The sequence below is a fragment of the Anoplopoma fimbria genome, chromosome 8 (genome assembly GCF_027596085.1).
Source record: "Anoplopoma fimbria isolate UVic2021 breed Golden Eagle Sablefish chromosome 8, Afim_UVic_2022, whole genome shotgun sequence".
NCBI lineage: Eukaryota > Metazoa > Chordata > Actinopteri > Perciformes > Anoplopomatidae > Anoplopoma > Anoplopoma fimbria.
Window position 1 is genome coordinate 8,267,630 of NC_072456.1, and position 27,533 is coordinate 8,295,162.

Here is a 27,533-nt window from a genome sequence, read left to right on the forward strand (position 1 = left end):
TTTCGTCTAGCCGCTGATTGAAGACATTTCGATTGACCTTTGCCACAAAGCAGCTCCAGCAATGCATCCTCTTTCACTTCATTTGTAAGAAGAGGTCTTATTTCAACACTGTCCTTTTTCTTGCTGTGACAAAGCGGCGAGAATCTAACAGATTCTCATTTTTCTCTCTTTGTGGTTCTAGGACACCATATTTTGTTCAGCGATTTGTCCTGGTCAGGCTTGTCAGAGGACAGTTGGTGTAAAGTGACAGATGGATGAGGCAAGACAATGAGGGTCAGTCGATCAGTAACACAATCATAGAGGGCTGAAGGACTTGGGAACCTCATATGAGGCCGGTGCTGCCGTGAAGTGAAAACTCAGTTTGGGGCTCTTTAATCAAAAGCCTAATCCAGAAGAAAGGGGTTTGTGGGAGGAAGAATAAATATCCTGTGTGAATGAGAAAAAGGGAAATGAAGATAATTTAAGTGCAATTCCTTGACAACAATATTTGTATCACATGATAAATCCCTTGTTTCCCTCATGAGGGATTTTAATGCTGATATGAATGTGAGGAAATGAGACACGGCCCTGCGTTTCAGACCACATGAATAGTGAATCTTTTTAAGGAATTATTTGATATGCCATATGATATGCCATACGGCAAAACATTGACTGATGAGCAGAGCATTCAATTTCCGCTTTGCATAGCAGCTGCTTTTCACTCTAGATACATAGTGGTATATTAAAAATACTTAATAGGACATTATTGGCCACCTGTATCCTGGCACATGGCTGTGTAAGGGAAAGCTCGGTCAAAAGTTTGAGCTTTGTGGAAGATTTCTGCCTTTCTTTGGTATATTTGCATTGTTATTTCATGATGTGGGCTTCTAGTCCAGGTATTGTAGTCTTAAAGTATGTCACTGACTTATTCAAACAGCAGAGTAGGAGCAAGAGAAGCAGAAGAAGAAGAAAGTTTTATCAGCCACATACAGCGGATGAGTAATTCTAAAGGCTGGAATATTCTGAATTACCACAAAACTTTTGCACATACTGGAAAATAACAACAACTTCCACTGTTTATGTGCCTGGTTCTTGAAATAGCCTGACAGAGGAGTTGAGATCTGCTCTAACTTCATGGAGCGCACTAAATGGTTTAGTGCCATTATAGGGCAGTCGAAACAATGACATTCATCAAACATTTTAAAAATAACTTTTAAAAATAATTTTAATTCATGAAAGAGATGTTATGTGACATTATGCCATAGAGTCACTTGACGTTTTATCCGTAGCTCATATAATGTTACAAGCAAACTTATTTTAAGCCAAACCATGATGTTTTTCTAACCCTAACAATGTCTGTCAACGCAAAATGCTTCTGAACTATTGGCAAAATATGAGGAGGAGGGATGAGATCACATTTAAAATAATTATAGTTAACAGATAAGCAAACAAAAGATCTGCAAAGCGGGAGGAGTTCTTTTTTTATTTATTTGCTGCATTCACAATGCAAGTGGCTGACATTTGGAGCACTTCAAAGAATAAGTGGGAATTCAACTCTTTCAAATGAACCATAAGTACAAAACTTGAAGAGCTGCTTAATATAAGAATAGATTTACTTCATTACTTATAAGGTCAAAGGCTTTATGTAGATCCAAAAAGTTAGCAAAAACTCCTAAAGTGCATTTAGGTAAGAAACATCCAATCACAGAGCTTAACACTTTTTTTTAGGGGCATTTTAAGTTGACAGCTAGCAATAATCTGCATCAAAATACATTTTCTTTCAGATGCGGGTACATTTTGGAACAAAAGAATTGGCAACTATAGTGTTTTTTTTTAATATTTGAACCAACAATGAAGACATAACTACAATTCTGATCACATATGTTGTATTATCTGGGAGACTCCAATCTTTCTATCTTAATTATTCAAATATTATTTTTAAAATAGGAATTTTAAAAAACTTTAAGCTTTTCCCACTCCCAAATTAATTGACTATGTACACATCCAGCAGACATATAACAACAGCATTAGCCTATATGTGTCAACTTGATTAATGTAAATCCAATACCGAATCTCTTTTTAGCTCATATTTGGTCTCCACCAGCTCCTGAGAACATGTTAATGCTTTAGATCATCTTTTTTTTCACCAGCTTGCCCCAAACTTTCATTGGTTGATGTTTAGGGCTGGTCAGGTCCAGTATGTTTGTCAGAGAGTGTCTGGTGAAAAGGGGTGCTTTCTGCAGATGGAAACAGGTTTAGTGAAAGACACTTAACCAAATTTTGTGGGCCAAAACCAACAAAATCAATGCGATGAATGAGTGTGAAAATGTAATAGACAGGAGTGGGAACCAATCCCAGGGCCCTGTTTCAGAAATAAAGTTTAACAATCTCTGACCCTAACCCTAAACTCTGAGTTGGCTAACCCTGAGAAACTCTTCGCTGTCACTTACAGAGAAGCTGATCTGAGTTTGTTCAGTCTGAGTTAAGCTTCTGCGAGGTGAATTAAAATGGCGCTCCAATACCACAATTCACCATTCACAGTAAACGTTGAGATATTAATGTGTGTAAGCTATATTTGGACTGAGCACATTTATCTTCAAACAAGAGTCAAAGCAGAGAAAAATTTCAATAAGTTAAAAGTTTTATCTAGTCTTGTCCTTTAATTAATCTTTTATCAGACTTATATTTCCTTAATGAGTGATACAGTGCTGGAATCTGACTGTGTATTAGTCTGTGGCCTACATTACATTTTAAATATATTTGTGCAGCTTTAATCTGATGGGAACAAAACACAAATCCCAGCAACTGAAGATGAAATATACATACATGTATATATATATGAAGATTGATATAAATAAATATAGATTTAAGACATAGATAATTGATTACAAGCTCACTGATCCAGTAATAAAATTTTCTTGGTGATTGCACTTGGAAATGTGTTGAGGTTAAGTACAACAGGTTTTACATTTTAGACAAATATATGGATTTTGGCTCAACAACATTAAGTGGTTTTATTTCAGCCATCTTAATACATGTAGGTTGAATCACTGGCACTGCAATGCTGTTAAAACATGTCCTGCACTTACTATATGCAGCCTTTTAAAAAAACATTTTGCTGCGGCACCATAATCCTGCTCACTAAGAATATTAAACATATAATCTCCAATAGTATCGGAATTATGTTCCATCAGTGACAGCTGACAACTGTATGCACACAGTCACAGCATTTATATATATAAATTAAAAAAAGCAAAACTTCCACTCGCAAAAAAAGATAGGAGGTTTTATTCTGAGCTGAGGGTGACTTAATGATGTGTAGTATTTGAATGTGAGGGAAAAGCACAGTTGTTCAATGAAATGACTGACAACACATAAAAGCAGTAACTTTAGAGTAACAAACTAATACCCAACCAGGATTTAGATTTTGAAATATAATAAACATCCGCTACTTAAAGAACTTCGATACATGCTTAGATACAGACTGAATCAATGTTTTTAACACTGAGGTAGAAAAAACAAACTGGCCAGTGGCTGAAGAGCCGTTGTAGATATTATGCATGCTGTTGAGCTGATGAGAAGCAGGTGAGCTTGATATGCTTGATGAGCTGATTGCAGAGGGTGACAGGTGAGTGTGATTAGCAGAGCCGGGAGCCAGGAGGAGGGAGGCCACGCCCACACCAGATAATCACTACAAGCAATACCCTTCAAAGTGTCATTTTATTCCATGTTAAATACAGCTTTAAGTATTTTCTCATCAGCCATTTATTTAGTTTATTAGTGTGTCATTATATGGAGGTGTATTTTTTTTTTGTCTACCTAAAGTGTTTTTGCTGTACCAGTAAAATTAAAGTTCAGTCAGGGAACACAAAAATGTATTTCTCTACCGTATTGAGAACACAATACATTCATCACTGTATGCAGACGGATAGGCAAATATGGCCGTAGTCAGGTGGGGATATCGCCATCGATTCAGTCTATGAAATTCTCAAATCATAGCAAAAACTATCCCTGACGCTCTCGCACAACTGGAGTCATTACTCATTGTACAAACAAGCCACCCTGATCACAGTTTGCTCTTGGCCGGGACTTCTTTAAGACAACCCAAATTTCCACAGCCAATCCCCGGCACACCACAAGAGTAACAGGACTTTTCCTTCCAAAATGAGCTTCAATTTCCCCTTTGCACGGAGACAGCAGGGGGGTCTTTGCCTCGCCAGCCTTCTCTTATTCGCTCCTCAACTTGTTTGAATTTGAATTCATGCAGAGTACTGCTTAGTTGTATCTGTTCTGCTGCTGTGTGGGTCAGCGCCCTGTGGAAATAATGCACAAGTGTGGAGGAATGTATCGTTCCTTTGACTCACTCTCTACCAGTGATGGAGGTGACTCTCTCCTCTTTCTACTTCCCACCTGTCAGTCACGCTGGATGACTGTCTTTGGAGCATGAAGGCACACTCTCTCTTCTTCTCTTCCTCTCTGTAGCTACAGAAAAAAAAACTCAATTCCCAAGAAATGAAACAGACAAAAGAATCAGCCTCTGCACCTCTGATGCACTCACCTTAGCAGCAAAAGAAATACCTAACCCTCCCTGAACACAATGTAGTGAGAGGACAGAGCTTTGATATAAGTACATGGAGTCTGATTCATGCGCCGCTATGGCAAAGAAAGCCACACTTCACAACCCGACTGCCGGTATGTTCCAAAGGATGAAATAAGGCAGAAAGAAGGGTCATCCTCCGCTCCGTGGCCCTATTAACCCCATGCTGCCTGAAGTCGTGAGCTGTTTTTCGCTAAGATTCATGTATCTTCCCCTCACCATATGCACTCATCACCAAGCTTCCTCCAGACTTGATGTGTAATGGTAGCTGAAGATCATATCTTATCACAAGCAGGCTGATAAAAACTATAATTTCCCCCGTTTGTATTTGCGTTATCACTGTATCATAACAAGGAAATCATTACTTTTAGAGATGCAGTTTTCTCTTTTTCAAATGATACCTGAAAGCAACAAACACATTCAGTATTGAAATTGAAGTAGAAATTGTGATTTTTTTTCTAATGAACAGTTTTTGCACTGCATGCAGATTAATCGGTCAATTTATCCACATACAACAATTCGTTTGACAGCGTACGAAAACGTTCTCCTCATTTTTCATGCGTTTTCCGACGAAAGCCAGCAACACGTGTCAATTTCCCCTCGTTACTTGCATACAGTCTTTTTAAAAAAATGACTTCTACCTCCACAGGAAACAACTAAGTTAGGTTTAAGCAACAAAACTCTTTAGTTCATTTTAAGAAAAGATTGGGAAATACTTAGTTAGATTAAGGCAACAGCACTAGTTTGTCCTGTTTAGCAAAAGATCCTGAACTACTTAATAAGGTTTCGGACAAGATTATCGTCTGGGTTAAAATACCTCAGGAAATGCCATTACTGAAGTACGTAATTATGTGACAAATAAATCAAGGTTGACTTCTCCTCTCACACGGGGAACGAACAGCAAGCGGAAAGATCGCTTTTTTATTTTACCAACCCGCTGCCTCTATTGTCTGCCCAGTGCCTGCTTTTGCGGTCTTATTCATGATTACCTGGATAACAGACAATTTGATGATGCGGGATATGAATTACAGCGCATTATTCTCCAAAGGTAGAGCTGTAAACACTGGATGAGAACAGCCTGACCTGTGTATTTCAAGACTCCCTTTATGTATTTAGTAGAGTATTGTTTGATGATATGTATGTTTTTGAGTCTTCTTTAATTTATTGGCGGTCTTTCTTGTTATTGGATTAATGTTTTTTGAGCTCTTACATTAAATATCTGTATTATTACACACTAGGATTGGATTCAAATTTAATTATCAGAGTCAAAAACAAAAATCAATCCTTCTGTATTGTCATTTTGTGCATATCATTTCCCGTGGACTGCAGTGAAAAAATATATTTTCTTTATGCATTTATTCTACCATGGTTGTTCCCCACGCTCTGCTATTTACGAATTTGGCAATGTTTTTTGATTTAATTGTGATATTTTTAGTACAGGAAGAAATATCACATCATATACCTGGTGATTGTGATTTGCTTTCACTCAAAGATGGGTTTCATATCTCCGGGCAGATTCCTATGTTGGCAACTCCAGTTGGCAGTGAGAGGTAAATCTTAAATCCTTAAACCCCGAGAAATCATGTACCGTGATTTTATGCAGGTTCATGTTGACAATCATATCCGGTCTGCGGCTTTATAACAAGAGACAGGAACAGAAGGCCTTATGTTTGTGATGCCTGGCTTCTTAGAATAGATCACTTGATCTCTGCTGTTGAAGAAAAAAACTCTGTCGGAGGTTATATTGGTCTCCCCAACTCGAGTGGAATAAAAAATATACTCTCCATCTACTTTATTACATCCCAATGTTGCCTTAATTAGCTGCTTTGCTAATTTGAAGTCTAATTGAAGGCTACTTAGAAAGTGTGTTGGGGGCTTTTATTTACCTTTATTTAAGAAAAGGTAAATGATCTTACTTTGGCTTGGTAATAGCAACATTACAGAATTTGCTAAATTAGTGTGCAAACAAAGGTAAACAGTTTAGAATTGTCGTTTTGTTCAAATATGAGATAATATACTGTTGGAACAAAGGCGCCAGAAGGTTTCCAAAGAAGTAGGTGAGACAGTAATATACCAAGGTTACCAGCCTTCTAGCTTTTTACCATCTCAGCTTATTGTCATATGTTATGACATTGATTTGAATTTGGGCTTATGGAAGATTAAAGAAGATTGAATCTTGAAAATCAATGCATTGGTCCGTGAATGTGCCCCAAGAACTCAACAATAGAGATATGAAGGCATTACCTTGATGGCAGTGGAGGCGATCTGGATGTGGTGCAGCTTGCGCAAAGTGCTCTCCCTGTCGATGAAGTAGGAGGCAGCCAGCTGGTGCAGAGCTTCCAGAGTCACAGTGGAGGAGTTACTCGAGTAATCGCTCACCTCTGCCTTCTTAGTAAGTTTCCTTTTGTCCACAAATATCGTTAAGGCCTCTTCTCCTGCAAATAAACATAACATTTAAAGAAGAAAATAAAGAAAAATATTAATTTTAGATTTCAAGGGATAGAGGCTGAGGTGCACTTTGTCTTATCTTTGGTGCTAAGCGCTCATGTTTGAGATGTTTATTTGCTGCACGTTCCTCAAATCACTTGTCAATCAAAAAGTGCCAACTGTATTAGACCTTTTCACTTGGACTTTTTGTTAATGAGGTTCAAGTGTCTGCATTTGGTATTTGGCATCTTTTCATGTCAGCTTATGATTACTTTTTTGTTTGAAATTGATTTCAATTAATCCTCAATTTTACACTAATTTAAAAAAATGCCACCAACTCTGCTCCAGGAGACTAACACACACACACACACACACACACACACACACACACACACACACACACACACACACACACACACACACACACACACACACACACACACACACACACACACAAGAGAACAGAAACAACAAGGGGCCTCTTAAGTAAAAGACACTGAACCACAATTAGGATAAGCCATGCCACCCTGTACAGCAACAGATTCATAAGTCTATGGGCCATGGTGCACTGCACTCTTTCCTTGAGAGTCCCCAAGACACTGCACATCATATTCCTCATCATAATGCAGTGTTAATATCTTAGGGCCATTTGTCTGCCCACTGCTTTTCTTGCTCAGCTGCTGAAGGGCACCCTCTTGATATCACAATCTATTTATTAATTTCATTAAGTCCATATGTTTCTGAACACAGAGGCAATCCATTCAGAACCACAGAGGCATATCTCTGGCAACAATCCAAGGCAAACTCCTCATTCTCCTCTCTTCATACCACTAAGTGCTGGCGGGGAGCCAGAGAGAGGACCTGCATCAGCTCAGGCAGCTGGTAACGTTGCAATAAATGCAGCCACTCACAACAGTGACCTTTTTCTAAGCTAGGAATCGGGTCTAAAATAATTGACAAGTGTTGCTCTGTAAAAACAAATTGGTTTCGCAAGACTTGCTAGGACTTCTCCGGCATTTTAAATTATTATTTTTATTATTTTTTCTTCACTCAGAGGATCATTAATGCTTGTCATCACATTGCAGAAAACCTAAAGTAGGGTGGCTGTGACTGGCAGTGGAGTGTTTATAGTACGCAGGCTTTTACATGTATTCACACAGTGAATCTCTGAAGAGCCATTTCTGGGCTGCAAGGGGCATACAATTTTGCTGTGATGTGTTATTCAGTTACTAACTGTGAGTTATTGTGCCATGTCCATCTGTTTTCCATATGCAACGCCCGGGGGGGAGCAAACTCCAAAAGCTTTTATCAACACAAATACTTTAGAAAAGCCATCAAAGTTTTTCATATATCATATGGGAGAAAAGTTATTCCTAAAAACACATTTCCTCATACTATGTGACTGACATAGTTGGCCTTATAAGCTCTATACTTGATTACAACAATATTAATTATCCAAAATTTCTGTATTTTCTGTCTGAATTGTCAGCTTACTTTACCTTTATCAGATAATTTAAGATTTAAGCTTTTTTGCATACTTCCTATAAGATAATGACAGGCTGATAAAATCTGCCAGCATTGGTAACAATTTTATCCAGCAAAATTGACGGCTGCTCACTTACAATGAGAATGACGTAAGTCTGTCAGAAATTAAGGACCCATTGGCTCAAGGATTTTTTATGAATTAGGAATGTGCCTCCTTTGTTATTGGAAATTGGTGAAAAGTTGAGCTAGAATGCAAGGCTTGAAATACAAAATAAAAGTAAAAAAACAAGGGATGAATGGCTTTAGTGAACAAAAAATATAATGGTGGAGTCAGTTGGCCAATTTATTAGTTTGTTGGTAGTATTATTCGTCAATAAGTTACCACTATAAAGATATCTAAACAATACTATTAACCTATATTCACTCAAACAACTGTTTTCAGTTTACCTCCCAGTGTAGCTGACAACAGGAAGTGAGTCCCATACTTCCTGATCAGATTGTCAGTTATAATCTGGGTGGTGGGCCTGCGGCCCAGCAGTCTGATGTTCCTGATGAACTCAGGAGTCAGAGGTAACGAAGACTCTAAGAAATCTCTCCTTTCCACTGCCAAGTTGTTCACCTTCCATCTCCCAAACTCCCTGGAAAAAAAGCAAAACAAAACAACAATAAAACTGTATTAATAGTGGAGTTTGGTTAAGAGTGAAGGAATATTTGCTGCTTTCTCTTACTTTCATCATACATAACATGTATATCTTTGGGTTTCTGTTGTTAAAACAAAATAAACAAGCAATTTAAAAATATAATTGGACATTGTATAAACTGAAGAATTATTTATTAAACATATTAATTCATAATAAAAAGAATCATTATGGCATCTTTAGCATCATGGTAGAAAAGGTGCCTCTCTGCTTCTTATATAGCGACATCATATAGGGACATCATTTGCCTAAAGCTGAGTAGGTAGGCAGAATAAATCGCTAGAGGAGAGAGACAGAGCAAAAGAGAAAGAGAGAGTAGCGAATTTAATTCATTGTGTCGCTCTTTGCTTTTGCAATGTAAGGAATCCCTCGACCATGCCGACAAAGCCTGAACTAAAGTGAAAGTGAATTAATGGAGAAGGAAAGAGAGAATGAGAAAGAGAGAGAAATCTAGTGAGTTAAGAAAAGAAAAAAAAACATCCAGACTAAAACCTGGTATCATTTGAAACTATGGTTGTCACCTTGGACGGAAATGTGCTCCTACTACACAGCTGACAGATGTTTTCCTTAATTGGCCATCATGGCAGAGATATACATAGAAATGGAATGAAACACAAGGTAGTACAAGAGATAGCACGGTTTGCTCAAAGAGAGAATTTCTTCTGTTCCGAAGTGGGAGCAAAACTGTCATAAAAATGAAAGCAGTGTGAATACAAGACTGTCAGCCTTAGTTGCCTTTTAAAGTTATTCTCTTTCCCTCTGACAACTATGCCTGACCTCCACCATAAATTTAGCTTATAATACTTATACATCTGGACATGTTCCTATTTGATTGCATAACATGTTTGACAGCCTTAGGATGATGATGCAACACATTTTCATTCCTTACTCGACAAATATTGACGCTCGGTCAGTGGCCCTATTCTTCAAACTATGACTCTTAGGTAGCCCTCTAGCATCACTTGTGGGCATGTCTTGGATGGCGTGTCTGTTTCCGCTCATGACATGCATACAGTTTATTTTCAAAATAAACTTCCAACATGGGTTGACTTAGTTATTAAGTTTACTAACGCAACAAAACTAGGTAAATATTTGGTTACGCTTGGTTAGAAAAATTGTGGCGGAAGTTAGACTAAGTACGTTTGTTACGTAAAATCTGTCTCTTTGTTAGGTAACTGCATGCCGTTAGTACGTAAGCCAGTAACACAACTGAGGTAAAATAAGTCAACGTTGACTTGGTTCCATAAGCAACAAGGACAGCAGCCCTTGGTGAGCCCCGTGTTGGTTTGACCCATCTAACCGCCACCCCAACCGCCCTACGTGGACTTTCTCAGTCTTTATACCACGTCAGTTGGTGTAATAAGTGTAATAATAGTGTAATAATAATGTGGATGGGCTTATTTTGGAGTTACTTGAAAGACTGGTGCATCTCATACAGATGCTAAAGTGTGCCTTGGTGCCTCAGACGCAGAGGGCCACTCTGCGTGTCAGTATTTGATGAGTTGTGTGTAAAAAGGTGTTGGATAAAACGATGCAAGTCCTCGCAGCAGGGAGGGAGCTGAATTTTAATAAAGCTTTTTTATACTGTTAAGGCAGGACTTTCTTCCTGATTATCTCCCTCTAACAGCTTTAAAGCTATTGTGACTTTCGACTTTCATGTAAAAAGCTAACAATAATACATAACAAGAAAAAAATATACAGAAAATAGAAAAGGCCGCATGGTAAGCTGAACTGAAGCAAAACACAATGAACTAAAGGATACAGATGTGCAATCAATAAAGACCAACCTGGCACCCTGCACGTATTCTCTCTAGTATTTTTTGTAGAACATTTACCCAAGGGTAAGCTATTTTCACTGATGCTGCATTTGGCAGTGTGTTGACTCATATACAAAGTTATTTTACTTCAACAAATTCCATGCAAAGTGTCCTTTTGTGTTCTTCTTGACCTGCAGTTCCACACTCATGTTAACAGAGAGAGCATCCTATGAATTGAAAGTTGGACTTACATTTGTTTAGTTTGTCTTACATTTGGCAAAACAGTACACATTTTAGGCTGAGGATATTGTGATTTGAGAAGAAAGATATCTGCGTAATATCCTACATCTGAATAGCTCCGCAAAGTCAAATAAGTAATTTGAGAGAAAGTAATCTGAATCACTGCCTTAGAATCTCAATATAATGAAGTTTTTGCAGAAAGAAAACAAAACAAAAAATATTCCTATTTTTTTTTAAGATTGATCACAGACATTTAAATGGTAAAGCACTATTTATTACTCTCTGGTCAACACTAAGTTGCATTTATGGCAGCTGGAATTGGAACAAATAGTACATCCACACCCTCTTAGTAACGTTGAAAGTAACTAATTTTATCATTTTAGTTACCCAAATGTTTATGACACAAGCTGTAATAATAAACCTTGTCCAGAGACTACCCTCAGGACCCATGGGTCACTAAGTGGTTAGACACTTAATCTACCACATGCCTGTACAAACTCAAGATAGGACTTTTAGGTCAACCATGGCCCTCAAACCGTTACGGATGTGTCTACCATGTCTTTTGAACCCACCTTTCTCATTACGCTCAGCCACATTTCTAAGGATATAGATACAGAATACAGTAAAACTTTCACCTGCTGAATGGTGCATAAATGTTTTTAGCTAAATTTAAGGTATAAACGTTTATTTTATTGATAGACATCAATCAATGATATGAATTACAAATTTTACCTGGTCACATGCAATTCTTTTCATAAATGTGTGGTTCATTGTTATTCATTGAACTCTTCATCATATTCATCATTTATTCATAAATTGTGTTTATTTTAACCCTGAGATTAAGGGTGAAGTTTTCCCTATTTTTCCGAAATTGGGTGACGTGGAAATTGAATCTAATGTTAAATTCAGTTAGTTAAACTCATGGTGTCTTACGTCGTGAGCTAATTACTATTATTCTTTTACAAGAATAGGTTTTACAAATCATAATTTAATTGTTAATAATAACATATATTGATATTAATTTATTATTATTAATAAAATCCGATATTGCTAGAAAAGGGTCAGATCCTATTATTTACATAACTTTTTGATTTTGAATTTCCTATTTAATTTCCACTGATATTTGTGGGTTTAAGTGTTTTCAAAGATGGACAAAGGTATTGTGAAGGAGAGGTACCGCAAGTCCTTCCTTCCTGCTGCTGTCAGGTTGCACAACCAGCTCTGCTCCCAGTAGACCACATGACACTAATACACTGTGCAATACAATAGTTATAATAGTTTCTGTCTGTATATATAATATTTCAGTTACTGTGGATTCTCTACTGTTCTTTACTGTTTTTTACTGTCTTTTATTGCTCATTGCTTATTTATAATACTTATTTTGATCTTGGTTTTTTTATTTACTATATCTCTTGTCTCTTGTCTCTCTGTAAATTTCCCCACTGCGGGACTAATAAAGGATTATCTTATCTTATTGATTAAACATTTGTTTTGTTGTATGCAAATTTGGTGTCATTCTGATCATTATTTCCAGAGATACATATGATAAGGCAGACGCTCTCCCTTTCGAAGTAGCGCACATTTTCAGTATTTGTGGTTTCGAGGAGGATCCAAACATCAACCCAAAAAAGTAATTTTTGCAGACAAATATTTTCATAACAACCCCCAGACATTTTTAAGTTGTTAAAAAGTGGTTGTACTTTGTTCTACTTCGGGTAGGAGTATCCCAACTTTTATGAACCTTAGTTCCTCTACTGAAGGACATAGAAACCCAAGAGATGTTTTGTTACAAAAAGGGTTTGAGTTTATTTGACTCCCAAAAAACAGTGTACTCTTCTATACGTCTAGAAAGTAATATGAACTTCAAAAAATATTCTGTGAGCAAAGGAAGTGATTGCTCATATAACTTAATACCCTAATAAGAATAACAGCAGGGTTGATCCATTCATATGTAAAGGCAGTTAATTTGTGTGGCTTGGTAATAATATTAATTCACGAAGCAGTGGGAAGATTATAGACAAATAAAAACGTCACCTGCAGAGAAATAACCTGTTTCAGCATCTGTAACAAAACTATTTAAATATGTATTTAAACTATTTAAACATGTCATCATTCCGCCGCTGGCTGTCGAGGTGGTGTCCTGCAAACAATGTGGGCTTCGTAGACAATTGGCATACTTTCTGGGGAAAACCTGGTCTGATTAGGAGAGACGGCATTCATCCTACTTTGGATGGAGCGGATCTCATCTCTAGAAATCTGACCCAGTTCATTAGTGGACCTAATCCATGACCCAGAGTTCAGACCAGGAAGCAGAAGCAGAGTCGCAGTCTTTCACACTTCTCTGCGCTTCCTTTGGAGCAGTTACCCACCCAGTTACCCACCCAAAACCCTATAGAGACTGTGTCTGCCCCACGGCCACTTCAATTATTTAAAGTCAACAGAAGAGGAGTTATACAAAATAACTTAATAAAAGTTAAGGCAACCAATGCAACAGTGCATCAAAACAGGACAATCAAAACAGGACAATTAAATGTGGACTCTTAAATATTAGATCTCTGTCATCTAAGGGTGTACTTGTAAATGATTTAATATCAGATAATCATGTTGATTTATTTTGTCTTACTGAAACCTGGCTGTGTCATGAAGAGTACGTTAGCCTTAATGAATCAACTCCTCCAAGTCATATTAATACTCATATTCCTCGAGGCACAGGCCGAGGAGGTGGAGTAGCAGCTATCTTTGACTCAAGCCTATTAATAAACCCTAAACCTAAATTAAATTACAACTCATTTGAAAGCCTTGTTCTTAGTCTTTCAAACCCGAGCGGGAAAGCATTAAAGTCAATTTTATTTGTTATAGTGTATCGTGCACCAGGTGCGTATTCTGAATTCCTATCTGAATTCTCAGAGTTTTTATCAAGTTTAGTCCTCAAAACAGATAAAGCTATTATTGTAGGGGATTTTAATATTCATGTGGATGTGTATAATGATAGCCTTAGTACTGCATTTAGTTCATTATTAGATTCTATTGGCTTCTGTCAGTGTGTACATAAACCGACTCACTGTTTTAACCATACCCTCGACCTTGTTCTGATATATGGTATTGAAATAGAAAATGTAATTGTCTCTCAACAGAACTCTCTTTTATTGGACCATTGTCTAATAACCTTTGATTTTTTTCTACCAGAGTGTACGCCATTAGGCAAAAGTTTCTACACTAGATGTCTATCTGATAATGCTGTAGCTAAATTTAAAGACGCGATTTCTTCAGGGTTTCATTCAGTACCATTGCTCAATATAACAGAGGACTCCTACGCTAGCTTTAGTCCGTCTCAGATTGACCATCTTGTTGATAGTGCTGCATGCTCACTGCGAATGACACTAGACTCTATAGCTCCTCTAAAAAAGAAGCTAATAAAAGAAAGGAGGTTTGCTCCATGGTATAACCTCAAACCCGCGAATTAAAGCAAATATCGCGAAAACTTGAAAGGATATGGCGTTCCACCAATGTGGATGAAGCGCGGTTAGTCTGGCGAGACAGTCTTAAAATATATAAGAAGGCACTCCGTAATGCTAGAGCAGCCTATTATTCAGCATTAATAGAGAAAATAAGAACAACCCCAAGGGTTCTCTTCAGCACTGTAGCCAGGCTGACAGAGAGTCACAGCTCTGTTGAGCCGTGTATTCCTATAAACCTCAGTAGTAGTGACTTCATGAACTTCTTTAATGATAAGATTCTAACTATTAGAGAAAAAATGTATAATCTACTGCCCTCAACCAGTACCGATCGATCCACAGCTGTAGAACCTGAAATATATTTAGATGGCTTTTCGCCCATCGACCTTCAACAATTGACTTTAACTATTTCTAAGTCTAAACCTTCCACCTGTCTCTTAGACCCGATTCCGACTAGGCTGCTTAAGGAAGTTTTACCTTTAATTAGCAATTCTTTATTAGAAATTATCAATCTGTCTTTACTACGGGCCATGTACCACAGGCCTTCAAACTAGCTGTAATTAAACCTCTTCTTAAGAAACCTACTCTTGATCCAGAGGTGTTGGCTAACTATAGACCTATATCTAACCTTCCGTTCCTCTCTAAGATCCTTGAGAAAGCAGTAGCAAATCAGCTGTGTGACTTTATGCATAACAATAGTTTATTTGAGGATTTTCAGTCAGGATTTAGAGTGAATCATAGCACAGAGACGGCACTGGTGAAAATTACCAATGACCTTCTAATAGCGTCAGACAAAGGACTTGTCTCTGTACTTGTATTGCTAGACCTTAGTGCTGCATTTGATACCATTGATCATCAAATCCTATTACAGAGATTGGAGCATCTAATAGGCATTAAAGGAACCGCACTTAGCTGGTTTAAGTCGTATTTATCAGACCGATCTCAGTTTGTATATGTAAACAATGAAAGCTCGATGAAAACCAGGGTCAGTCACGGAGTTCCACAGGGGTCTGTTCTTGGACCTATTTTATTTACCTTATATATGCTTCCCTTGGGGAATATTATCAGAAAACACTCAGTAAACTTTCATTGTTATGCAGATGATACCCAGTTATATCTATCAATTAAGCCAGACAAAACTAACCAGTTCTCTAAACTTCAAGCATGTCTTACGGACATAAAAACCTGGATGACCTGTAACTTCTTAATGTTAAACTCCGAAAAAACAGAATTTATCCTACTAGGCCCAGATCACCTTCGAAATCAATTATCTAACGATATAGTTTCTCTAGATGGCATTGCTCTAGCATCCAGCACTACCGTTAAGAACCTTGGAGTTATCTTTGATCAGGATCTGTCTTTTAACTCTTATATAAAACAGATCTCAAGGACAGCCTTTTTTCATTTATGTAACATTGCGAAAATCAGGCAAATCCTGTCTCAAAGCGATGCAGAAAAACTAGTTCATGCATTTGTTACCTCTTAGACTAGATTATCAGGCTGTAACTCCTTATTATCAGGCTGCTCAGAATCACAAATTACAAATTTGCCTAAAGGTCTCTTAGATCTTTCCTTCCCTCACAGTTGATCCAGAATGCTGCAGCACGTGTTCTAACAAAAACTAAGAAAAGAGATCATATTACTCCAGTATTAGCTTCTCTGCACTGGCTCCCTGTTAAATCGAGAATAGAATTTAAAATTATTTTACTTACCTACAAAGCTCTAACTGGCCAGGCACCGTCTTATCTTAAGGAACTTATAGTTCCATATTACCCGACTAGAAAGCTGCGCTCAATCAATGCAGGGTTACTTGTGGTTCCTAGAGTATATAAAATTAGGATGAGAGCCAGAGCCTTCAGTTATCAGGCTCCTCTTCTGTGGAACCAGGTTCCAGTTTCAGTCCGGGGGCAGACACACTCACCACTTTTAAGAGCAGGCTTTTTGATAGCTCCTATAGTTAGGGCTGGCTCAGGTTCGCCTTGGCCCAGCCCCTAGATATGCTGCTATATGCCTAGACAGCCGGGGGACTACCTAGGATACACTGAGCTCCTCTCTCCTCTTCTCTCACTCCCTCTTTATGTATTAATCTCCTATTTATGCACATTACTGATTTTGCTTCTTCCCCGGAGTTCTTGTGCTTTTCGCCTCGCAGGTTCCCAGGAATCGGGGTTATATTTGGACTGTCATCATGCCACCTGCTGAGGCCCTGCTGACACCCACTACTACTACCACTATCATTATTAGTCACATTACTATTATTATTGCCTGTACTATTACGCTTATTGACTTGCTTCTACCCTGGAGTCTTTGTGCTTTCTCGCTTCGCAGGCTTCTATAAATCGTGGCTGTACCTGGACCGTGGTCGTGCATCCTGCTACGGCCCTGCTGACACCGACTGCTACCACCATTATTATTACTAGTCACATTACTATTACTATTACCTGTACCATTAAGCATTTTAGCTTTACTTCCACCCTGAAGCCCTTTTTGCTTTCTCACTCTGCAGGTTTCCATGAATCGTTGTGGTACCTGGACCGTAGTCGTGCCTCCTGCTGTGAGCCGACTGACACCCACTGCTACTTCGATTATTATTATTAATCACATTACTATCCCTATTTTCATAATTATAATTCTACTATAATAATTGCTGCTGTTATTATAAGTAGTCTTATTATATGAATCATTTATGTCATATACATTGAATGTGTTGTATCTCTGTTATGCTGTTCATTCTGTACACATGACATCTATTGCATTCTGTCCATCCTGGGAGAAGGATCCCTCCTCTGTCGCTCTCCCATAGGTTTCTTCCTTTTTTCTCCCTGTTAAAGGGTTTTTTTAGGGGAGTTTTTCCTGTGCCGATGTGAGGGAAGGACAGAGGATGTCGCATGTGTACAGATTGTAAAGCCCTCTGAGGCAAATTTGTAATTTGTGATTCTGGGCTATACAAAATAAACTGAATTGAATTGAATTGAAACACAAAGACACTGTTTGAAGACCGTAACCAGCTTTGATGTTTAAAAAAGGTACAACTCGGGTATAAGGCCATGGACTAGACTGTATTTGTTTTTTTTCAAGCACTTGTCACAAATCTGCGTAGCCATGAATGTATCAACAGACAGTTATGAAGTCACAAACAGATATCACAGCTGTAATTATAACAGATCCGTTGTGATTACTTTGAAATTACTTGAGGGAGCTTCAGGAGTGTGGTGTCAATTTTAACTATCAGACTCAAACTGCCCAAAATTACTTACATAATCACGCTTATATGAGAAAGAAGTTCCTCAAAGAGCTGTTTGCCTTTTTTTAGAGAGCATTCTGTTTTGTTTTTAAGGGGCTTCATCCAGATGCTTTTTTCTTTTTTTTTTAAACATGTCTACGTGTACCTTGAACCACAAATGAGTCACAAAGACATGAACATGATAAATTGTCTTGCCAGAGGGATCATTTTTGTCAGATTACATTGTGCAAGAAGAAAATAAACAGTCAGTGAATTTATGCATTATCAGTCAAATGTTGCACATCTCTGTCTCCAAAATAAAAGCTTGACTGCTGTAATCAGAACGGGTTGAACAACCTTGGCTGCTGATGATGGATGGAGGGACTGTGGCCTTTTGAAAGGGTATATATCACATTAAACCAGGAGTAATGAGGAAAGCTCAAACCCCCAGATGTTTGAATGATACAAAGTGTAAATCCCTGAGAATTCAAACTGCTGCCAACGGAGGTTTTTTGCAACACACATCGATTTCAATTTATCTTATATAATCATGAAACAAGACACTGATTCACACTATATTCAGTAAAAAGTCTAGGCAGAGTGTGGTAAGTAAACATAATGATGTTAAATGGATATGTGGTACCCGCTGACCTTTTTGCTGACACTAGTATTCAGACAAAGCCTTTGACAAATCTCTTGCTCAGATACATCTAGTGTAGCTATTAATCTTCACCTTATTTCATGCCATACAAATAAATGACCTCTTCAAATGGGACACAGTGTCTCTTGAGTGGGGCATTTCAGCTTGGAAGCTCTAGTTCAAAGCCGCAGCACATTCTGTGGAAAAAGAGGAATACACAACGAGGGAGTGCAGGACAGATATCTTTTTTTTTTGGGGGGGGGGTATAGAAAGAGTATTTGCAAATCCCTGCTGTCGTTCGTTTCTTCAGTTATCGTTGACTGTGATAAGCTAGCCTCGTCTTATCTTAAACCCCCGATGGGCCAAATGGTTCGTCCTGCAGGGGAAGAGAGGAAATTAAATGGGTTTCACCACAGAGTTAACTTTAGGCGCTGCAATCTCCTTTACAACCAAGTCATTATTATTATCAATTCTGTTGCTCCTTTTCGCCAAGGTACTTCAGTTTCATCAGTTTAACGCATTGGACGCTATCATGGCCAAGCTGTTTGAGTTGTTGAACATTGAACATTTAGCGTGCAACAAATAAAAGTCAAAAAATAAAACAATGTGCCAATTTGGGCTACCCTATTAATGGGCCAGTCATCCAAAAAAAGAAAGTCTGCCAGATGGCCAGTCGACCCCTGGTTGCAATCCTACAGTATCTGGTTTATGACCCCTTAAAAAACAGCATAGGGATAATTTGTCACATAGATCAGATGTCATTGAGTTGCTAGCACACAGAATGATTTCCCCTTCTCAGATGGTGTAATTAAAATAACTTTAAAGGCACTATATACAGGATTCAGAGCATTATTATGACAGCACACAAAAAAGCAAACACACTCCCTTGTATGTGTTAAATCTGACTTCTCTGAACTCTGTTTTTGTACTGGGGCCGGCCGTGCATCTATGTTTGTGCATGTGAGTCTCTCAGTTGTGCACTGCTGGTTAGCAAATGGCTGACGCTCTTCTATAGTGCCCGGCCTCCGGTTCCCCCCTGGTTTGCTCTGTCAGCTCTGTTGCTGTTGTTTTCACTGTTGGTACTGGTAGCACCGTTAGCTCCTAGCAACTGGCACAGCAGTCTCCATGTTGAAAGCTGCATGGAGTCAATTCCACATAAAGTAGTTAAGTATAGCGTATGCATTGATGCATTAGTAACCATCTAATAATGTTATAAAATGCACTTTTACACTTAAGCCGATAATACTTGAATAGGATTTTGAAAGCAGAACTTGTGATTCAATTTTGTATTGGATTGGAGTATTTGTAGATTGGTGAATTGGTATTGTAAAAAAATGTCTTTCTCCACCATGCTTCTGTTAGTTGTTGTATCCACATCTACTCCCTGGCATGCAGCCTAATCTTTAAGCAGTTTAATAATATTTAATGATCATAGTGAATTTTCCACAGATAAATTATGTTTATATTTAAATCTTATCCCATAAAAAAATAATCACATGCATTAACCAAAGCAATATGTTCAGAATGGGGCCAAAAACACGTCAATACACACTCCCTTCACCCTGGTGAATGTGTCTGCTCTCCCTTGGCAATGTTTCCTGTGGACAGGTGGCTAAGGCTGAAGGCCCACATTGTGTTTGCACTGGAAGCAATGGGTTTGCTCCACAGCAAATCGCCAAAACACACAAAGACACAAAAACATAAACCCTCTTCCATTTCCTACAGACGACTGGTTGATTTTTTTCAATTCAATCAGTAAGACAGGCAAGGAATTAAAGAGGGCAGCGAACATGGTGTGAATTCATCACTCATCACAATCATTGCTGATGTAGCTCAAACACTGTAACTCGGAGCACCAATTCTGGTGATCCATCTTATCCTGTCATTGAGTATTTATTAGGATAAAGCAGCAATATGGAATTTACACATGAGGAAGACCGGACCAGAAAGGACATAGTCACTTTCTATCACCTCTGCCCTCTTTTTTGCACAAAGCGATGTGCTTCTCAACCAAAATCGGACAGTCAAAAATGATCATTTATAACAAAAACAAGCTCAAGATGAATCTGTCCACCTTACTTGTGTTGGATCTGAGCCATGGCCATTGACACTTATTGATTTAAATTCCTCAGATCATGAGAAATATGTACACAATATGTACTATATCCCCTTACCATTCTGGGAAAATCTGCCTAAAACGCCTATCCAAGGCATACCCAAGGTAAATTGAAAGCTGTTCTTGAACCATTTGGAGTACATGCATGGTTTTGGTCTCTTTTGAAAGGTAACACTCTGATGTTTTCAGAATCACTCTAAGTGCTACTGGCATTGAGTAATAGAAGTTTTAACACACTGAAGTAGAAGGTTTTTATTTCCGCCTGAATATTTTTTTGCAAATAGATGCCTGCAGCTGATACTTATGGACTGGAAAACACAATGGGACCACAGCATGAAGCCTTACCTAGTCCCAGTTCAAATTTGATAACAATACCACAGAAAATGAATATTTGACACATGGTTCCCCAAAAAAGGCCATTTGGAAACTCCAAAGGACCCTTGGTAACCATGGTCACTTACCTAGGCTAAAAAGGCTACTAGTCTCATAATTATTTATTATTTATATTATTATTTAATATTTGTTATTAATTATACCGTTTCGCCATTATTGGCGTCTCCAAAACTCTCAGAAACCACACTTTAGGCCTTTTACGCACGGACGCGCACAGAGCGGGCAGCAGCTGTTGGCGTTACGCATTGGAATCCCTCGTCGTGGCTTTAGATAAACCCCTGAAGCGGCATATCGCTGTGTTCGAAATTTCATTGGCTATACGAAGCGTCAATCATCGGAGCAATCGGTTGCCATTGGCTCAGCTCTTTAGACGCGAGAAGAGAGGCGGGCCCTTTCCGTCAACGCGCACTCTCGTTGGCTATTGTCGGCTGTAGACTGGCCATGGAAGCTCCTAATGGGTCAAATGAGGTATCAATCGAAAGGTCAGAGTGCAGCGGCCGTCTTGATAGAGAGATTTTGAATCTGCCGGCTAATTTGAAATGATGCAACAGCAGTCCGTGGGTGTTTATTGATGTAATAATGTGTTCTGGACTAAATACTTTACTGGATTGGATCGCCTGGACCTTTGCCAATGTACCAAGAGCGTTTTTGTCTGAATGTTATTGATCTGTGGATTACTATGAGGCTTCAGAGGTGGGTTGACACAAGTTTGTAACTGTTTGTTTGTTTGGTGGTGGACTGACAGAGGCGGTGATTGCACCTGCTGTTGTGATCGGATCTTGAAATGGTTTGCATCAATCGAATCACAAGAATCTTAGCTTTCCAAAGATATGTCGCATCAGTACATACCTATACATAGCAGTGGTGTAAATAGCACATGTTTACACAAAACAGTGCGAGGGCCCGTCCTCGGGCCGTCAGAGAGGTGAAAGGATATAGCATAGAAATCAGTTTTTCTAACAGGTGCTACATTTTTCTCCTCATACCTTTTTGTTTTCTCCATAACTGTAGTTTAAAACATAATGTGGGCAAGAAAAGCTTTGTATTTTGATTTGTTTGTTTACTTTTTTTTTCTTCTAAGTCTGCAGTCACACAGACGTTCATACAATGTGTATGTACAAATCTAAACCTCATCAATGACGTGACACAGTCTGTGTTAATATTGTTAACTAACTGTCACAGCAAGCAAAAATCAGGTAGTTCAAAATAAAGGGTCGTTTTTTTAATTTTTGGCATCAAGAAAGCAGGCTTAAGTGTCTACAGCAAGACGAGCAGCTCTGTGAGCCTGTACTAAGACACAGCAGGGCTTTGAGCTAGATGCTAAAATCAGCATGCTGTGTTCACGGAGGCAATGCCAACATGACGATGATTAGCAGGTATGATGTTAACCATGTTCACCATCTTAGTTTAGTGTATTAGCATGCTAACATTTACTAAGTACATCAGGCTGATGGGAAGGTCATAAGTTTTGCATGTATTTGGTCATAAACCAAAGTATTGGACGAATTGAGATGATGATGGTGCTCTATAGAAAGTTAAGAAAAGATTAAAGTGATATCAATATTTGAATGAAATTTCATGGCAATCCATGTAATATAGTCTATTTGAAAGCATTTCAATCCAAATCACAGATCACAACATCATGGTGGTTCTAGGAAAAAAAGTCAGCGGATGACCAAAGTCATAGGGATTAACCCTGTGGACACAATGAATGTCTGTTCAAAATTTAAAGCCGATCTGTCCTATATTTTTTTTGCGATATTTCAGTCTGGACCAAAGTGATAGACCAACCCAGAGGCTGACCATCAATCCAGGCCATCCATTCAGACTGCTAGTGTGTCTAAAAACCTGAAGCAAGGATATGAAGGGGAACCATAATGAGGCTTCCCTCTCCCCTCGTTTTACACTTCTACTCTCTTTATTGAATCAAACTTTAGATAGACAGCCTAACTAGAGAGAAATTGCTTTCAGTTGCCTGCTGTGTTAACAAATTGAATAAAAGTAAAAGCGCAAGTAAAAACTGAGCAATTAATGGGGCAGATTCAAGGGAAAGTGTTTAATGCTGTGTCCAATGAATTGTGAAACGCACAAAACTTTTTTTCTGATGTATTAAATAGCAGATGAGGAAAAGTGTCTTAAAGATGAAAAACTACAATTTATTACCATTCATTGAACAGCTTATTTACCAGAAGGAGCCACTTGCCGAAACCTCTGAAGGAGGTGAGTTGACAAGGCAAAGAACATCAGTGAGAATGTAGCAGTGGGGTGTTGAGAAGCAGCGCTGAGGGAGTCTGCTCTAAAACACTCACCTCAACCCTCTTCAGAGCACCTGCAGACTCCCCTGTGGTTTAGGAAATCTGCAGTTGTTCATTGTGCTTGAAGTGGCTCTTGCATCCAACAGGAAGCAGCTTTCTTTTGATCAAGTTAAACTCAACGGGTGGGCGTGTCCTACATGCTCCGGTTTGCAGAATAAAGTAATTTCAGATACTTATTAGAAACTCATTGTTTAAATTCATTACGTGTTGATATACAGTAATGCCTATTGACACAGTGACGCTATATGCATTGCAATTTACTCATTATTAAAACCCCCCATGGTTATTTTCTGAAGTAGTTTAAGTGAGTGTCATTCATTTTTAAGTACTAAGCATTTTCTTGACAGCAGCTTCAGAAACTTTTACTCCCTTTACGCCTTCTATCAAAAGGCCTTTTGGGTGTTCAGATTGCAATCAGATGTAATAAGTAAAACCATCCAAAATTGCATTGTGGACGGATTGTGATCCAATCAGCCAAACCACCTTCGGAGATGGTCAGGGTTGTGACCACATGGAACACAAGTGTAAATGCAGTTGCATTTCCAATCAACATACAACAACTAGGTGGGTGGAAAAATGTAATCCCACTCAACTTTTCCGAACCACCGAGGAACGAGAGTATGTGACGTTCCGTTGTTTGAGTTGGACAGAGCGGTCAGATCTTAAAAGGATCTTAATGGGGACAAAGGAAACTCATATTAAAACCAGGCTTGGATCTGACACATATATTTAAATGCAAGGCATAAAGGGAGTCTATGTTGTGGAGGTCTTAACAGGAACGAGAACCGTGAATATGGTCTTAAATTCATTTGATGTAAAGTGGATGCCAATGTTGACAAACTAGGAAAAAGGTCCATATAAACTTCCCCAAGCAGTGATAAAGCTGTGAATTGAGTGTAGTTAGTTTAAGTGTATGACTTTGGTTATTTTATCCCATCAATGTGTCCACTTTCTGTACAAATTTGTCCACTTTCTGTACAGCATCTTGTAAATTTAAGTTTCTTGAAAAATGCTAAAAATGTCTGCCTTTTGTTGGATAATTTACCAAAGTAACATATATTTTGTTATCAATATTTGTATAAAAACCTCAATTATTTTCTTAAGTACACATCAATATCGTATGTGTCTGCAACAACAAGTTGTCCATTTATTCTCTAATCATACATTTCTCATCTAAACTAATAGAAAGTACAAAAGTATTGTTCTGCTATTATTCAAATTAAACAGCCTGAGCTGTGAGCAGTTCAACCAAAGACAGTTTTTTTTTCTTATCAGACCCGGTTTCAACCAGTGGTGAGCAGTACCAAGTATTTATTTACCTTTTAATAGACAGAGAGGTTGGGAATCACTGCCACAGATATTCATTTCCTTCTTTTGTTTGTACACAAGGGTTCAAATTTGTTTTGTGAATTTACGGACTTATGTTACACAGCAGAGGCATAGCTATGAAATGTAAGCCCCCTGGGAAAATATTGCAGTGGGCCCACCTTCTTTAATAAAACAACCCTACTTAATTTTGTATGAGCCAGCTCCAGGTGTGAGCCCCCAAAACCTTCACCATATCTCAACCCACCATGACGTGCATTGAAAGAGGGCTATTATTTGCCAAAACAGAAAAAAGAGGCGTATACCCACAGCTCTTTCCCTCTAGTTTCTTGAGATTTTTTTTTCCGGAATCGAATGGGACTGAAACCAAGTGAATTCAATTTAGAAAGATTTACAGGCTATTTACTTTTTAGGTTAGTTTTTCCTTTTAATATCATCACTATTAATCAATGCCACATTGTTGTAATCTAGAGAGCCTCAAACACAACCTTGCAGCTGACAGAAGCCTCTCAGGGGATTCTGTGATAATGCAGAGTAATAAGTACTAAGAGCTCACTAATCACTTGGCCACATGATAAGACTATTAATCTTGCCGCCCATGCAGCTCAGCTCCAACGAATGGCTGCCTTTTGCCAGAGAAGGAAATATTAAACAGCTCCAACGCGGCAACCGATAACCAGAGCTATAAAGCATCCTTGCACCGATCCATAGATGTCAGAAACCTTGTTCGTCTATTTCTAGAAGCCTGGACAACATCCTCCTAAATGACGACGGATATGATTCACGACACAATCTCCACTAATTCGGTCGCACGCCGATACCTCGGACTGTGTTGCTGTCATGACAAATCATCATTTTATCCTAGTGCTAATCATCATATTTCAGTTGACCACCTGATCAGGTGACCCCCTGAGGGTTTGGAAGACAGCAGAATGTGATGCACAGCCAGCGGACAGCAACGTGCCCACATTAAATACATCATGATGATTCTGTCTAGGCTTGTGCCAGATATCTTGTGAACATTGACTGTGAGGAACCGCTTTTGCATGATAAGCAGGGCAAATAATGTTTGCCTGAATTACCATGATTAAGGTTTTCAAAAAATCATACTGTCCAATGTCTGAACTAATATTACAAAATGCAGTTGTATTATATTCTCCTTTTATATCATTTTGATGTGACAATGAAAAAAGTTAGGAATGAAAAGCAAATGTACTGCTAATAAAGACTCTCTGCAGCTGTGAACACTACTGTCACACTACAATAAGGATACAATGCCCTTGGAATGACCTTGTCCTTCGATTGAATCTGTTCCTTCACCAACATATTCCGGCAGATTTACATTTCCAAGAGAATTCAACCAAGACAGATGGAAGTTCACTCCCTTCCTTGTCTCTATCATTTTAATCAACTTCAACTGATTTAACTGCAGTGCATTTCATTGCAAGCAATATAATTTCATGCAGCTTTAATAAACCCGGGTCAGGTAAGGACATGTGGGCTTGAGGTTGCTGAAGTTCATGGTTCACATAATTATGAAAGACAGCTCTATTTATGTATATTTTTTTCATCGGACTGTCAATACGTTTTACCTACTTACAGAGAATATTCAGCATAAATGAAAACATGCGGATCTCTCTTCCAACAGCCAAGAATGACGCTGTTAGGTTAAACTGCAAAAGCCCCTTAATTGTTTTCCCCAAGCAACATATGGGCATATACCCAATGATAATTACACTCGAGGTCCTCAGCATTTGGACATCTGTGGTTGTGAACTGTGTACGGACTGCATTTAAATCGTTTCACCTTTTGGGATGTATGCCACTCTCATGTCTGTATGGTAAGTATAAAGCTGTGTGATTGATACAAAAAATGTGTTTATAACAAGTTGCTGTTATCCTGAGGGTTGTGTATTTATATTACATATTAAACAAACAAGAAAGTCCCTCTTAATTAGAGGTCAGGCTAGTAGCCAAATGTTTGTGAGTTATACTAATCTAAATATGTAAACACACATCATATAATCATATTATGTATGTGGCCTTTATTTACATAAAGCTGATCCTTCAAAGAACCCCCATGGTGACCTTTCTGTGAGGGTGCTGGGAGATTTGCCATGCGTATTATAGGAGCAGTGTTAGCAGGAGTAAACACTGTAAAGTGCCCCTTTCTCCTGCTGCCGTGACTCACCTGTATATCTTGTATCTGGTGGAGAAGCCTTGCCGGTTCTTCTCCACAAAGTCGATGTACTCTGGGGAGTGGTGGAAAGGCCCTTTATCAGACAGGAGCCAGTCCAGGGGGCCCCCAGGCTTGTCATTGGGGAGGCTGGCAGTTGCTACTGCTGCCGCTGTTACCGCGGAATGTAAACACACCCAGCAGTGAAGGCTGAGGCTGACGACGCCCCATAGAGCCATCAGAGATGGAGGGAAGCGAGGAAGGGATGAGGGTGGTGATGGTGGGAGGGGGTGCGTTCAGCAGCCAAAGCCACTCGTCGTTAGCTGGCTCCTCCACTGGGATGACCGGGGGACATGCATCACCTCAACGCCCCCCGAACACCTACAAAAACACACAAACACACAGCCAGGGATAAATATAAACACCCATGACCAACATAAAAGGCTGAGAGACACAGAAACCTTACAATATTTCAAACTTTAACAGCTCCTTGGGGCAGCTAGATGCTTGAATTGAACATTGTTTGAAGGGGTTTCATTACACCAAATGGTATGTCTTTACTGGCAGAAGCTTCTTGAAAGTTTGTTTGTTTTTTACATATTTTTTTTTTAATTTCAAAACTGTAGTTGTTTTTCTATCGTTGTTGGAGCACAACACCGAACTTGAAGCTGTCGGGTTAACTTTGACTCAACTTTTAAACACAATTC

The 27,533-nt window shown here is 38.7% G+C and overlaps 1 protein-coding gene across 2 annotated transcripts in view; it reads right to left on the reverse strand.

The window, feature by feature from the left end:
- brinp3a.2 (bone morphogenetic protein/retinoic acid inducible neural-specific 3a, tandem duplicate 2) overlaps positions 1-27,065 on the reverse strand; it is a 37,211-nt gene extending 10,146 nt beyond the window's left edge. The window contains exons 1-4 of one of the 2 annotated variants that reach the window (XM_054602880.1): positions 27,020-27,065; positions 26,842-26,989; positions 8,936-9,126; positions 6,821-7,011 (exon numbers count right to left, since the gene is read on the reverse strand). In XM_054602880.1, the coding sequence (XP_054458855.1) occupies positions 6,821-7,011; positions 8,936-9,126; positions 26,842-26,989; positions 27,020-27,065 (576 nt within the window). Of the gene's footprint in view, positions 1-6,820; positions 7,012-8,935; positions 9,127-26,841 lie in introns of both variants that reach the window. The other variant, XM_054602879.1, reaches the window with a different exon arrangement.
- Between the last annotated feature and the right edge of the window lie 468 nt (positions 27,066-27,533).